General features: G+C 52.0%; 1 protein-coding gene and 1 long non-coding RNA gene across 2 annotated transcripts; both read right to left on the bottom strand.

The window, feature by feature from the left end:
- Positions 1-984: 984 nt before the first annotated feature.
- Positions 985-8,024, bottom strand: CRABP1 (cellular retinoic acid binding protein 1). The gene is made up of 4 exons (XM_055555664.1): positions 7,815-8,024; positions 7,096-7,274; positions 4,956-5,069; positions 985-1,272 (listed from the first exon to the last, which is right to left on the bottom strand). The coding sequence occupies exons 1-4, from the start codon at positions 7,882-7,884 to the stop codon at positions 1,222-1,224; spliced, it is 414 nt and encodes a 137-aa protein (XP_055411639.1). The 5' UTR covers positions 7,885-8,024; the 3' UTR covers positions 985-1,221.
- On the bottom strand, positions 5,078-6,924 carry LOC129633751 (uncharacterized). Its single transcript, XR_008705259.1, has 3 exons — positions 6,611-6,924; positions 6,186-6,269; positions 5,078-5,650 (listed from the first exon to the last, which is right to left on the bottom strand). It is a non-coding gene; the product is annotated as an uncharacterized LOC129633751 (long non-coding RNA).
- Positions 8,025-15,123: the final 7,099 nt, after the last annotated feature.

Genomic DNA, 15,123 nt, shown 5'->3' with positions numbered 1-15,123 from the left:
TGTCAGGAAGAGATGCCCAAGAAGCCAGGCAAGCAATGCAAATGAGGGCAGAGGCAATGGTGGAGGCAGAGACTGTAAGTTCCACTTAAGGGGGAAAGTTGCTAAGCCAACTGTTGCCCTGTAAGAGATGCCAGATTTTTCCCATTTTTCTAAGGAAATAGAAATGCAGATTTTCATATGAATTCTCTTGATTTTTCGAATGTTAGAGTTGGTGACTGTGGATTATTGTCCTTTTGCATGTTGGGATCCATTCTCCTCTTGGCTATGTCCTAGGAGGGTAACTCTTGTGGGCAGTACCCTCCTCCGCCCCCACCACCTGCCCACTCTTTTGCCCTCCAGACTCCAGATGGGTTTGGCCAGTGGACAGAATAACTAGATCAGAGATTGAAAGTTGGGTAGTCAGTATATTTAACCCCCTTGTTCCAAGCCAGAGATTCTCCCCCACCCTCTGAACCCTCCTCTACCCACATACTGGGGCTTTGGCAGTGACCACATTCTTCTGTGTACTCCACAACTCTTGTACGTAGTGGTTTCTCTTCCAGGCTCTTGTGGTCTGATGACCCCTCTGTCCGTCTCTCTAGGGGAGTATACCAGCTCCCTACTGCTGGTCTCTGAGTACCTTACCATCCTTCTTGGTTCTCTTCACCCCGTCCATGTAAAGGCCTGTGTAAATAGTCCCTTCATTCTGAGCTCTCCTCAATTAACCCTTTCGAATGTGCCCTCCCTTTCCTGCTGGGAACCACTAATATATCAACTAATTCAATCAAAACACCAGCATAGTGAGGTCTAAGCACACCTGGATCTTCAGTGTGAATCCTTTCAGAGGGAGCCCAGCTTGCCACCCTTGCTGTATGCTCCAAGCTCTGCACCAGGGCAGCAGGTGGAAGCCGAAAGCCCCTACGCAGACCAGTGCAGAGCTCGGGTCAGCAGGATCACTAAGACCTTTGTAGAAACTGAAGAGGCAGTCCAAACAAGGAGAAAGCCTTGAGGTGTGTACACCCAGTTTAATGACTGATGAAACCATACAGATGCCAGACTATGGAGCGCCAGGGAGATAGAGGCACAAAGCCTTGGGGGAAAACACTACAGCATTACTGGGGGGACATCGGGATCACCTAATGTTAATACCGGGGAAGAGGAGGTCCACTGGCGGCTCAGAGCTATGACATTCCTTGGGGGAACATGCATCCCACCCCCAAAGCTGGAGCAAGCTGGCCGCCTTCATTCCCGAACATAAATCCTCGTGCAGACCACGTCATCGGCGCCGAACGTCTGCAGGGAAGGAAAACCAATCAGTGCAGATGCCTGTGCAAAAATGTTTAAAGCATATCGCTAATAAGGCCACTTACTGCCCTGGTAAAAACTCTTTGTAACAGACATTCAATTTCCTGTGCTGTGTGTTCATGCTCAGAGCCAAGGATTTTTTTTTCCCCTCCCTTGAGCTCTGCACTGGCAGAGAGGCAACTCGGGTATAGAATTATATTGTGTGCAGTTTTCCTTTGCTTCTGGAACCTGGGAGTGCTGACATAAAAAATGCAAGTTTCCTGGCTTTGGTTTTTTAAATTAAACTGAAGTGGGGGTGGTGGTATGTCATACTGAACATTTCTGAAGTGGTTCCGTCTCTTTTCAAGTGATTTCAAGAGAGCAATGGGCCCCGGCCACTGAGCCCTGGGATCCAATAATGAACAGTCAGGTGGGATATCCTTGGAAAGGGTATATAAGTGCCTTCTAGGAAGTGGCTGTCCATCCTGAGAGACAGCTGACATACTCAGGTGTCAGTGATACTCAAGGAACCTGTGAGGTAGAAACGTGGTCTTGGCTGCAAGAGCATGGCATAGGCCTCCAAAGCTAGGCCTGCAATTCACAGCCAGGTGAGCTGGGGCACCGCTCTGGTCTCTTGGACAATTCAGAGATGGAGCGGCAGGGAGTTGAGGGCAGGAGAGCAATTGAACAAGATGATCCCGGTTCTTTCAGCTACAATTTTATGACCCTTTGTTTGTTTGTTTGCTGTGGAGAGGGCACAAATCATTCCACAAATGGAGGACTATTTTCTTCTGGCTTCTGAAAAGATATCCCTGTAAGTAAGCTGTCTCCACTCTTCCAAAAACTGGCAATTACACACAGGCCTGCTCTCCTGGGTCTCTCACAGATAACTGGGACAGAAAAAGCAATATGTATATTAAAAAAAAAATTTAAGACAAACAAACAGTTATGTCCCCAGTCTGTCGACTGACATAGATATGTTTGTTTGCAGACATACATTTTTCTGTGGGAGAGTCCCTATCTTTCAATTTGTCAAAATTGAAATTGTTTCAAATTGTCAAAAGGGCCTTAGGTTAAAAACCCTGAACTAAGAGCGTGAATGGGCTTCCCCGGTGGCTCAGTGGTAAAAAAAATCCTCTTGCAGTGAAGTACTGGAGACATAGGTTCCATCCCTGGGTTGGGAAGATCCCCTGGAGGAGGGCATGGCAACCCACTCCAGTATTCTTGCCTGGAGAATCCCATCAACAGAGGAGCCTGGCAGGCTACACAGTCCGTGGGGTCACAAAGGGTTGGACGTGACTGAAGCAACTTAGCACACATGCACGCAAGAGCTTGAACATACTTGTAGCTTCCCCTGCGTCACTCAGTTGTTCATGAGATGCTCTCAGAGAACATGAGCTGGGACATTATTCTAACGTGTGTTTCAGGGAAATACCAGTCATTTGTGATTATGAAGGAATCAAATGCTCATCACCAGCCTAAATAGGGAGCTAAAAAATGATCGTACCGGCACAGCTGTGCCTGCTCTGGACACCTGCTCGGTCTTCCTCCCTCTCCTCATTAGTGAGGAATTAGCAGACGATGCTGGGTGCTGGGGGAGGGTGAGGTAGGGGTTCCCATAGAAATTCACCTCTCAAATGTCCAGACCTCTCAGAACCATGTCAGTTTTCCAAAACTCTTCCAGCTCTCAAGCCATGGAGTGTCCCATGGCAGGCCAAAGTTTGGGGATTGGACTCTCTACCTGTGCTGCAATGATCAACACCTCACCCAGGCCATCAAATGGCTTCACGAAACAAGAAGAAATGGCTACATTTCCAACCACGTTTGAAATGTCCTTCTCAGCCCACAAACTACTATGAGAGGTTTCTGAAAGAAACTCTCCGTATAGTGTTCCAGAGTGGTTTAAGGGACTTCGCTCAGTTTTCAAAAGAAGGCAAGTTACAGCCCAGGGTTGCTGGGAGAGCTTATTTCAAGTTAACCAGAATAAATTGCCTCTTGTTTATAGAGACGGCATCTCCCTACATTTGGATTTATTAATGATAATAACCCTTGGAACAAAAGCCCATATTTTAGATCCCAAATGCCAAGAATTAATGTTCCTCGGCTCGTATGTATGTATATATCTGCTGAGCCAGGGAGAGAAGCATGGGTGGAGATGTAGTGGGGGAGTTGGAAGTGGGGGAAATCGAGCCAGTGTGCGGGCTGCTCAGATACTACAGAGATTAATAAAATCACACTTTCTCACTGAGCACACTGAGCCTACTTAACCCTCAGCTACCCTCAAGAACTCTAAAAATCATCTCCCTCTTTGCTATCCCTGGTCCCAAGGAATATGTCCCTTTTTCTCTTAAATTTCCATCTCTCGGCCTCAAATTGCTCCCCCAACCCCATCAATGTATTCCTGCCCTGGAAACAACATTAACCAGGTTGCAAATGAAGCCAGTCCTTTCTGTGTGAAAGGAGGAAGTCTGGGAAATCATCTCAGGGAAGGACAAGAAGGCAAGAGTGAGATCAAGCAGCCTCCGCTGAAGTAACAGAAACAGCTCAATTGAGGGTCTTCCTACAGAATAAACATGTAATTTCAGGGCTGAGAGGGACCTGAGTGGGGGGGAACCAGGCTTCAGTCCAAACCCTCATTTTACAGCTTGGGGAGGGAAGGGCCAGGCCCGGGTCACAGTGAGTCCTGTCCTAGCGTTCCTTGCCACCTCCTTCCCCGACTTTTCAGGGTGGCGCTCAATAAGATGGGGCAAGCAGGCAGTCTTAGAGGGGAGATGTTAACAGCAGGCCTGATGGAGAACAAAGGATATCATTTCCTGGTTACCCACAACAGCTTTCCCCTTTTCTAGTGTGGGGGTGGGGGTGGGGTGGGGGTGGTTGGGGAGAGTGAAGAGGCGGGCGGGAAGGCTGTTGTCAGGAAAGCTTGGTCTGTTCTGAAACACAAAGGGAGCATAACAGGGAGCTGTCCTTCACTCCTGCCCCCCCCCACTTCATTTGCTCCCCTAAATAAAGGGGAAGGAGGTGTGTGATTTAACTACAGAGGTTTCTAACTTGGCCTCAGCAGGTATATTTTGCCTGGTCAGGGATGTTTAAAATACTTCAATCTGATTCCCTGATTACCCTCTCCAGTTAACCCTCAGGCTGTCTTAAATTAGCATTTCTTGTCTGTCTCCCGGAAAGCCATTGGAGTCTGTAAGTCCGGGGCCGGGGGTGGGGGGGTGGGGGGGTGGCAGTAAAAAGACTTCCAGTGCAGGCGTACTGAAATTTCTGAAATTTTTCCTAGGCAGCAAAGTGGAGAATGGTGAGGTGAGGAAAACCCCTTCTGCAGAGTGAACTCTGGGACCTCGCAGAGCCCACGCACGCTGAGCCCAGCTGGAGGGGAGGTTGGCTTAAGCAAGTCAGCTGGTCACCGCGGGATGTGTGGGTTTGGATAGTGGCCGGCAGCGCAGCATGTCTCTAGCCCCTACTCTGCCCTCTGAGCCACTCTGCTCTCCTGCCAACCATCTAACAGTGATTTCCTTTGGCCTAAACTATCATCTCGAGCTTTTCTACTTACATTTTAAGCCAGGGCATAGAGTGTCTCTCCCTGAATGGGCGAGTGAGGACGATGTTGGTGGGGCCCCGTTGTGAGCAGCAGCTGGAAACCTGCGAGCTCCTTTCAGGGTTGGGGGGTGTTGGGGGGGTGTCTCACTCACCAGGATGAGTTCGTCGTTGGCCAGCTCGCGGGTCCAATAGGTTTTGGGGCCGTCCCCCTCCAGAAGAGTTTGTGTGCAGTGGATCTTGTTCTCATTCTCCCAAGTGGGTAAGCTCTGCGGGCAGGAAAACCATTAGTGACATTAATTACAGTCTTGGCAGCGGGGAGCAGAGACAACAATGAGCACGGGAGAATAATTGCTGTGCAGAGAAGCAACACATGGTCCCTGTCAGCAGCGCACAGAACCTTCTCTGCTGTGCCTTATCAAGCCCAAATTCAGAGGGCTGACCACAGATTTTATGGGAGTATAAATATACCTTATATTACACACACACACACACACACACACACACACATAGAGAAGCAGCAAAGCCTCAGGCATGCCTTACATCTTCAGGAATAAAATTGAGAGCATAAAATGATTCATTTATGTCAAAATGGGCTCCCCCTTCAAGCAATTTGGCTGTTGAGGGCAAAAAGCTTCACAACAGAAATACAAAATTTCAGAACGGTTAAGACACCATATTTGAGACCACATCTAGTGAGCAAATCAGGACCTGTTCCTTGCACGGATTTGGGGATAATGCCTCGCTTTCTGTTTGCACTCAGCAGATGCAGTACACAGCCTGCTCTGATAATCCTGAGTTTCTCTGACTCTGAGAATAAAAACACTGCCACTTCCCAGGTTACATGTCTCTAGAAAAAAAAATAAATTTTTTTTTAAGATCTGAAGGGTCTTCATGTTGTCGGAGGTAGGAGGCAAAGAAGGGATTCCCCTGTAGTTTTCCCTGGCGTCTGCATGAAGCAAATTGCTATACAGTTGGGCGAGGCGGCTGTACTGAATGCGCACATACTGGCTTTTTAGCTAACACATGGGACACGTTCCCTAGGCAGGGTGGGGATGGATAAAGCCCCGCTCCCCAGGCTGTCCTGTGAACCTTTGATTTCTGATCAGAATTACTGTCTCCAGCAGTACTCACTGTTGGATGTACCCAAACTGAGTTCTGCCTATTGCCAGGCCTTTTACCTTAGACTCCCGGACCTTCCCTCTACGCTGAAGAGATGTCCTGCTCTTTTGTTTTTGCAAACAGAGCAGTGGCTGAGGGCTTGGATCTTGCCAGCTCCAAGCCCAGATATCATTTTCAGGCTGTGTCAACTCTGGGGGTCAAATATTGCTTCTGGGGGACTGTGTCTCTATGTCCTCCCAAACCCAGTGCCCAGAGAGTCTCACTCTAGATCAGACAGGCACGGCTCCGGAAAGGTGAAAAACAATTTCTCACTCTCTGGAATGCTATGAGTTTTTCTTTTTTCAAACCTTAGGGGAGAGGAGGGAGACATTTTGTCACTTTTAAAATAAGTGGTAGCATCAGCGATTGTTTTTCCATCTGTCCTCAAAATACATGGGTAGCTAACCTTCCATTCTATTCCAGAGACCAACCGAATGCGACTTTGCCCATCTAAAAAAGGGATTTACAACCTCTTGCTTCAGTCCACCGATTCATCCCTGGGACCGACAAACGGAGAGAAACAGAATTCTTGCCCCTGCGGACTAAAAGAGGGCACTCAGTCCATTTTCCGGGCAGAATCTGCCTTGCTTTTGGAAAGGTTTCGTCTTTTCCTTTAAGGAACCTAACTGAGGGAGGGCAGGAGAGGTACCGGGGCCATCAAGACTGCTGAAACTGGATCCAGAGCATTCCCAAGGGCCCAGGGACCTGGGAGGGCGGGACGCAAGAGCTGCGGCTCCACCTGCGACAGGAAACGTGGCAGCCGCACGGCCAGGCAACGCAGCCCAGCCACCTCCTCCTCCTCCCCAGCCGCCTGCACTGGCTCGAGGATCGCTGCAAAATGCCGCAGAAACGCCTGCAGGGAACGCGGTGTAACCCAAAGCCCGCGCTTTAAGCGCGGCGGTTAGCACCCCGGGAGGCAGTTTAGGGAGGAGGTTGGGAGGGGCTGGGGTGGGACTTTCTCCTGAGCCCAGGGCAACGAGTTGCACAGATTTTCTGAGCAAACAGCCGGTGCACACGCCCTGCAAGGAAGGCGCGCCACAGGCTGCAAAAGGAGACGGGGGTCTCATCTGGCTGCAACGGTTCCTGGGTAGGGAGCAGGGATCCGGGAAGGCTGCCCAGACTCTGGGACCTCACCCTGCACTTGCGTCCGTCCACGGTCTCCTCCTCAAAGCCTTCTCCGACCTTGAAGTTGATCTCGGTAGTGCGCACCGTGGTGGACGTCTTGATGTAGAATTGGTCCCCGTCCTGGCGGATCTCCACGTGCGGCTTGGACGCAGCCGCCACGGCCACTTTCCTCAGCATGGCGTTCACACCTGCCCCGGGAAGAACGGGGAAGACCCGGGTTCAGGTCACGGGGTCTCGTCACCCGCCCATTGTCCCAGAACTGGCCCGGCATTTCCCAAACCCTCTGACTATAGAAGGGGGACTTACAAATGAACCATTCCTCTCCCGGCTCTCGCCCTGATTTTCAAGATGAGAAACTGAGGCTCAGAGAGGGTAAATGGCTTTCCTTTGGTAGCACGTGGTAGGGCCTGGTCTGAAAATGAGTCCCCAAATTTAGTCCCTGACTCTCCCAGGATTTCAGTAATAATCTCTCCTCGCGACGATCTAGCGCGAGATAAAGACCGAGCCGTCGGGGAAAGCGCCAAGGATCCAGCAAATGTTCGCTGGATGAGTGGATCCCGGGCTCTCCTCGCCACTTCTAGATGAGATGCTCCTTGGAATTCGCCCCGATCTAAGGCACCCAGGACTCCCTCCTGCCTGGTGTTGGTCCCTAAAGCCGACTCCCCGCTGGCCCCGGGGCACCTTCGGCCGCTACTCTCCGTCGGGGCGCGCTGCCCGGGCCAGCTTACCCAGCGCCTTGAGCAGCTCGTCGAAATTCTCGCTGCTGCGCATCTTCCAGGTGCCGGCGAAGTTGGGCATGGTGGCAGCGGTGGCGGCGGCGGGAAGGCGGCGGCAGGCACGGACAGCTGCGGCGCGGCGGGCACACTCCAAGCTGCAAAGGCGGAGACTGCAGCTCTGCGCCCAGCCCCACGCGCCTTGAGTCACCGGGAGAGCGCCCCCAACCCCCTCGCCGCTCCAAGCCCCGCCCCGCTAGCCCCGGCCCCACCCCCCGCGGCCCCTACCCAGCGTGAGCCCCTCTCCCAGCCCTACTGTGCCCGCGCTCTGCCTCTCGGCGGTCCATTCGCCGGGGGTGCAAGCTTGGTACCAGCTCTCCTACAACTCTGGGTGGGGGGCGTCTCTGCCACCCCCAGGCCACCCACATCCTTCTTTAAAGTGGGTGGTGGGAGAGGGTTAGATGTAACAAAATTGGCCAAGAGGAGAAAATCGTTGAAGCTTGGCGGTTGGGCTTGGCGAAATCATTATACCACTCTCGCTACTTTCGTATATGTTTGAGAATATACATAATAGAAAGTTAAAATAAGTGGGTAGTAGGTCCACCAGGCGGAGAAGGCAATGGCACCCCACTCCAGCACTCTTGCCTGGAAAATCCCATGGACGGAGGAGCCTGGTGGGCTGCAGTCCATGGGGTCGCCAAGAGTCGGACACGACTGAGCGACTTCCCTTTCACTTTTCACTTTCCTGCATTGGAGAAGGAAATGGCAACCCACTCCAGTGTTCTTGCCTGGAGAATCCCAGGGACGGTGGAGCCTGGTGGGCTGCCGTCTATGGGGTCGCACAGAGTCGGACACGACTGAAGCGACTTAGCAGCAGCAGCAGCAGGTCCACCAGGGGATGACAGCCACCCTGTCCCCACTCCCAGGCATGCCTTCTGGATGCGCCCAGTAGGTCGCCTCCACTCCCAGTCCTGGATCCTATTCCGCAACCACCACCAACCCACCTAACTTCAGCACCACCACCACCACCATGAGCAGGACCACGGAAGGAAGTGGCGGAAAAGCCTCAAACCACTCCAACAACCGCCCCGCACTGCTGCGCGGAACCCAGAATCGCGCGAGATTGTGGGTCCTCCGCGTTGGTGTGGCGGGAGGGAGCCCAGGCCGCTGCACCCTGTGGGTAGCTCAGAGAAGGGTGGACTGAATAAACTCCAGAACCCTGGATATCAGCGGCCTGTCTTGCAGAAAAGTGAGACTTTGCACTTGCCGGCAGGCTGGGAGGGCCAAGTGGAGGAAATCGCCTCTTTTCTCCCTTTAATCCGAAATATGGCCCAAACCTAACGCCCCCTCAGTGCCTCCGCTACGAAAGTACAAACATTTCACCACAGCTCTTAGAGCTTTGCACGCAGACCCTATAATTCCCTTCCAGTCTCTTCCCACACTTCTGCCCTCAGAATGCCTCGGCAAACTGCACAACCCAGGATTCTGGGACCTGCCAGGCATCTTCCCACCTCTAACGTGCCTGCTGTGCAACCGTAGGGGAAAGCCCTTTTCCTCCTCGGGTAAATAAAATCTTGCCCACTCATGGAAGTCCACCTTTATGCCATCTCTCTTGAAATTCAGCTTCCTAATCAAATATGATGATTTTTCTCTGAACCCACTGAATTCTGTGTTTGGTCCTGCTCTTGTTTAAGGTTTAATCCTGCTATTAAACTGAACTCCTGGAGGGCAGTGATTGAGCCTTTGTCAACTTGTCCTCTCTTCCACAGGCTTAGCCAGGTGGGGCTCAGTCAATAAGCATTGATCTGAGGAGGGTGTATGTACCCTGCAGCCCAGAGGTAGTGTGGGGGTGAAGATCCCCAGAGGGACTGCAGGAATTGAGTGCCTGCTGAACAGGGCTCTGGACCTCTGCGGGTGCCTGGGGCTGGGATCCTGCTCTCAGGCCCTGAGGAGCTGCCCTAGAAAGCAGCTGAGGACAGGAGAGGGGAGAGGGGTTGTCCCCAGCTGGGAAAGGGTGTGGGAAGGGCCTCTGTGTAGTCCACAGAGCCATGCATTTAGGAGGGCCTGGCGTTTGGTTCAGTGCTCTCCTACTGCCATCTTGAAATTATTAACCACTTTTGGGCAAGGGGTCCTGTATTTTCATGTTGCACCGGATCCACAAATTATGTACCTGATCCTGAGTGTGGGAGGCAGAGGCTAGGGCTGCCACAGAATCAAGCCCACTTTATGGAGGGTCTGGTGTCTGCACAGTGAGGGGGCAAAGTGGAGGTGCCATCCAACTAACGCAGACCTCTGCCCCCATCCAGCTCTCCTCTCCAACATGGCCTCCGCCATCTTCAGACCAGGCTGGGGAGGGGTTGAAGCAGGACAGTGGAGGGAAGTAAAGTTGGGAGTCAAAGCCAAGGGAAAGCCTTGAAGTGACTGGCAGTTATTGCAGCAAAGGCACTGAGTGGGCAAAGAGGGGGAAAGGAAAAGAGATAGGATGGGGAGTCGTGGTGCATTGCCCAGGCACTTAGCGAGGGTGGGAGAGGGTCCAGGAAGAGGAGGGGACCTCTAGTTCAGAGTGCAAGCTGGTCCTGGGGTCCTGTGAACCCACTGTCCTTGTTAATGAAGTTCAGAGGTGGCCAGGGCAGACAGGAGGAGCTAAGACTTCTTAGATGCCCCAAACCTTATCAGAGGGCACATAGAGGGGGGAATGCAGCTCCCTCTCTGACCTGGCTACTAGGGGAATGTCAGAGCCTGGGGGGCAGCACAAACCCCACGAGGGTGGTATTTCTGAGAACCCAGCCTGAGAATCCAGAGCAGAGTCCCTGCTAAGGAGAGGTCAGTTGGTGGCCTGGGCCGAAGGACAGATAGGCAGAATCACCCCGACTTCTCTGGGCCTCTCTGCTCTCCCCCATTCCTTCTCTTATTTTACTCTTCCATCCATTAATCTTGCTGAGTTCAGCTCTGGGGATGGTGACCAATCAAAGTCCAGGCTCTGTCTTAAGGGCCCACCATTTACCCAGGGGGAAAATCCTAGGAAATCTGTTGTCCCGTGTGGGCTAACAGTGCCTAAGGGGCAGGCTTTTAGCCCAGTGTGTGTTGAGCCTATAGAGTCAATCCAGAGGGGCTGAGGGAGTGAGGAGGTCTGATTAGAAAAAGCAATGTGTGCAAAGCCAGGAGCTGTAGAACAGGGCTGTGGGTTTGAGGACTAATTATCCTTTGGGGCAGCTGGAGTGCATCATCTGAGGAGAGGGGAGTGAGGCTAAAGGTGATATAGGAGGTGAGCAGAAGTCACTCCACCAAATGTGCATGGCTATGAAGTAGGGTTCTTGGAGGGGGCATATAGAAGGGTTTTAGGAGAGGTGAGCCATAGTCCTATGGCATTTTAGCTTCAGTGTGGAAGATGGATCAGATGGGGCAAGCAGAGGTGCTTTTGGCAGTGGAGATTGGCAGGGGACAAATCAGAGAACAGTGGTTCCTAAATGCCAATCTGGGACTTGACCCAGCATCCCAGCAGGCTGGAGGGGCTTTCTAGGAACTCAGATTCCCAGGCCCAGCCTGGGAGCTTTGGATTCAGTAAGTCAGGGTAGGGCCGCTGGAACTGTGTTTGGCAAGTTTTCTCCTCTGTACGGTCAGTTTGGCTCTGCCATACTGTATGACCGGCTATGCCTGGGAGGGAAGGAGAAGTGGAAGGAAGGGACCAGGGTGACCCTAGTGTCTGGGTTGTGCACTGGATGGTCTCATTTGCTGCTGGGGGAGCAGCAGGAGATGAGTCCTTCTCAGGATGTGTTGGCTGTGAGTTGTCTGGCGCATCCAGGACCCAGCAGACAGTGGGCAGTGTGGTCCCAGAGTTCCAGAGAGAGGTCTGAGATGAGGACAGGGGTGTGGGTGGTCGCATGCTGGGGGGCAGTTGAAGACATGAGTGTGGATGAGATGCCCAGGGACAGGGCACACATAGAAAAGAGCAGACGACCAAGATGGAGCTTGGAGACTCTCAGCGTGCAGGGGGCAGGTGAGCAGGGCAGAGTCAAGCGGGAGGAAAAACAGGGGCTCATGTCCTACCAGCTAGGACACAGCTGTGTACAAAAGAAGGGATGGCCCATCAGTGCCAGCTGCTCCAGGAAGGATCGTGAAGGCAAGGCAGTGAACACCATGAGTCAGGTAACTCTAGGCGACTGCGACCAGAGCAGTTTCAGAAGATGGTGGAGTCTGAAAGGCTGCAGTGGGTTGAGTCTGGAATGGAAAGAGTGAAATGGAAGTGGAGAAGGTAGACTCTTCTTTAAAAAAGCAAGGCTGTACGGGGGAGGGGAGAGAGGGCTTAGCAGTTAGGAGAGGAGGCGGCATTCAAAGGACTACTGGGGGGTTCATTTGCATGTGGATGGAGGAGTTTGATATTTATAGGCTGAAGGTAGAGACTAAAGCAAAGGTAGGAGATATAGGAGAAAGAAGATAGATACAGGTGGTAAAGGGGAGAGAGGACTAGATGCAGAATGTAGGTGGAGATGCTGCCTTCAGGGGGAGGCAGGAGGAAAGGGAGCCAGACATGAAGGGAGTTCCTAAGTTCTCTCCTCGCCCCATAAGTAGGAGATGGTCTTCTGCAAACTTAGAAGAGCCCCTACTGAAAATGGGGGAGGTGACTCAGGCTGCACAAAAGTGATGCTGGGCATGAGGCAGGGTTCCAGTGAGGTCTGACAGGACTGGGGCAGAGAGAAATGGAAGGGCTTGAGTTCTGGATGTCCTGTGAAGCTGAAGAACATGTGTACTGGGGGACAGCAAGAAGGTGGGCATGGTCAGAGAGCAAGATGCTGGAGTTTAGGATGATGAAGCCATCTTTTAAATTTTTATTTATTTTTGGCTGTAGTGAGTGTTCGTTGCTGCTTGTGGGCTTTCTCTAGTTGTGGTGAGTGGGGGCTACTCTCTTATTGCAAAGCATGGGCTCTAGGGCACGAGGGCTTCAGTAGCTGTGGTGCACAGGCTTAGTTGCTCCATGGCATGTGGAATCTTCCCAGAACAGGGATTGAACCTTTGTTCCCTGCATTGGCAGGTGGATTCTTAACCATCGGGGAAGTCCTGAAGCTATCCATAAGATGCTAATGTACATTATGAATCTTAAAGAGGGGCATTGTGTACAGCATTTCCTGAATCTTATGTCTATGAAATATCCTGCAGGACTGGTGTGGCGCTAAACCCACTGTGATCAATTCCACTGAAAGCAATGGGAGCCATGGAAGATTTTTAAGGAAAAAGTGACTTGATCAGATTGCATTTTAAACAGATCCCACTGGTGACCTGTATGGAGGATGAGTCGACGGAGATTGAGAGCTAATGCGTGGAAGCCAATGAGGAGTTTACTATAACCATCCAGGCAGGAGATAAAGAGGGCTCAAGCCTGAGAAGGGAGGAAATTGAGAAATATTTAGGAAGGTAAATCAGTAGGGTCAGGTGACTGAAGAAGGACACATCTGTGTGGGGTTTTTACATCTGTGTGGCATGGAAGGTGAGAACCCCAACGCAGACTGTGGTAGATGATTTTCATGGGAAGGATGTTGACCTCCACCTTGGATGATATAAAAGCTTTGAGGTTCATGGGGATGCGCAGATGGAACCATTAGGAAGTGGAATTCCATAAAGCAACAAGAGGGAGCATTTGGGAAGGCCTCTAGGATGAAGAATTCAGTTTGCCATAGTGTGAGGGCTCTGGGGTAGAGAGACAGCCTGGCAAGAGATGAAGGTGTGGGTTAAGATGGCTCACAATATTTGAATTTCAGGCTTCAGGGTGCATCTCTGCTGGGGATAGTGGGAGGCCAGGGGACAGGGGCCTGGAATTCCAAATGGAATTCTGGTGACAAATGGTCTGGGAAGAGGGCAGTGCCCTGCCCGGGTGGCCGAGAAAGGGGGTCAAACTCTGGCTCCTTACTCCTTAGTTGAAGGAGATTCAACTGGCACTGGCAGGTAGACAAAGGTGACTTCTTGGCTGAGCACAGCTACACCCTGCTGGTCAATTCTTCATTTATGCGATTCTAACAAATTCCCAGGGTAATTCCTGGGAATACACAGGTAATTCCTGTGTAAATGTTGCATGCTCACACACACGTGTTTACAGTCAGGGGCCTCTTTTTGTTTTGATCTTCGAATCTCTGGAGCAAAAAGACTCTTTTGGAACATAAGACCCATTGGTAGATTCATTCACTCAGCCTTTCTGGAGAGAGTACTGTGGACCAGGCACAGGGTTCAGAGGTGAAGAGACATGGTTCCAGAACTCACAGCCTGGTAGGGAAGATAAAAGCACCCAAGAAAGTTTGAGACAATGTGGGAAGTGCTCTGAAGCAGGGAGGGGAGGCACTTTGGGAGCCCAGGTGAGGACATCTCACTTCTAGGGCATCTGAACTTCCCTGAGAAGGTGGCATTAAGCTGAAGCAGGGCTCTGAAGAGTGAAGAGGATTTCGACAGGCAGACAAGGGGGAAAGACAGCAGAAACAGCAGAGGCAAAGGGCTGGAGCCAAGCAGCGCTCTGAGCCCCTTACAGCTCCAACAGGAAACGGGTCTCTCTCCCTCAGAGGCAGATGGCCTCACTTTAGAATCCAGGGATCCCAGAGTCCAAGTTAAAAGTAGGCGTCATCAGCAGCCTGAAGTTTGCTATGCTCTATGGCCAATTCCTGGCCTTTCCTCTCTGGTGTAGATTTCTCAGGGGCCGGGGCTGGGCCTTCTCTCCAAGACCCTTTTGTTCTCTGGCTGGCAGCCCTTGCCTTTGCAGACCCCTTGTTGCCAGCTCCTCCCAGGCCACTGACCTGCATCCCTGTCGGGATATTTCTGCTGAGCTTTGCTACTTTTGCCTGGAGTCATGCCAGAGCCTTAGCCTCCCAGGGGCCCTGCTGGCCCAGCCTCATGCCCTTAGGCAGGCCGAATTCATGCTGGAAGAATGGAGGTCAGAGTTCAGCCCCCCAAAGCCGGGGACTCTGACAGGGTCCCAGTGGGGGTCTTCAGGACAGCGTTCTTAGTGGGGGCTGGGGCTGCTCAGCCAGGACAATCTGGGAGTCAGCAGAACAGGACAAAGAAGAGCTGGATTCTTGGGGAAGACTGGGGGTGGGGCTGGCCTTGCTCTGCTGGGTGGGTTTCTTCTAGGTTAATGGAGTGGAAGGAGCAGTGGACTGGGAGTCAGAGAGCAGGCAGCGCCAGGGCTGAAGAGGTGCTGGGGATCGTGGAGACCCACAATAGAACAAAGACAAGTAGCTAATATTTACTGAGCGTTTACTATGGGCCAGGCACTGTAGTAAGTGCTTCATGGCCATTCATGTTTTTGCCACTGTCCTGTGAGAGGTTCTGATTTATAGATGAGAGA

The sequence above is a fragment of the Bubalus kerabau genome, chromosome 19 (genome assembly GCF_029407905.1).
Source record: "Bubalus kerabau isolate K-KA32 ecotype Philippines breed swamp buffalo chromosome 19, PCC_UOA_SB_1v2, whole genome shotgun sequence".
Lineage (NCBI taxonomy): Eukaryota > Metazoa > Chordata > Mammalia > Artiodactyla > Bovidae > Bubalus > Bubalus kerabau.
Note: the sequence above shows the minus strand (reverse complement) of the source record. Positions and strands in the feature narration are given on the sequence as shown.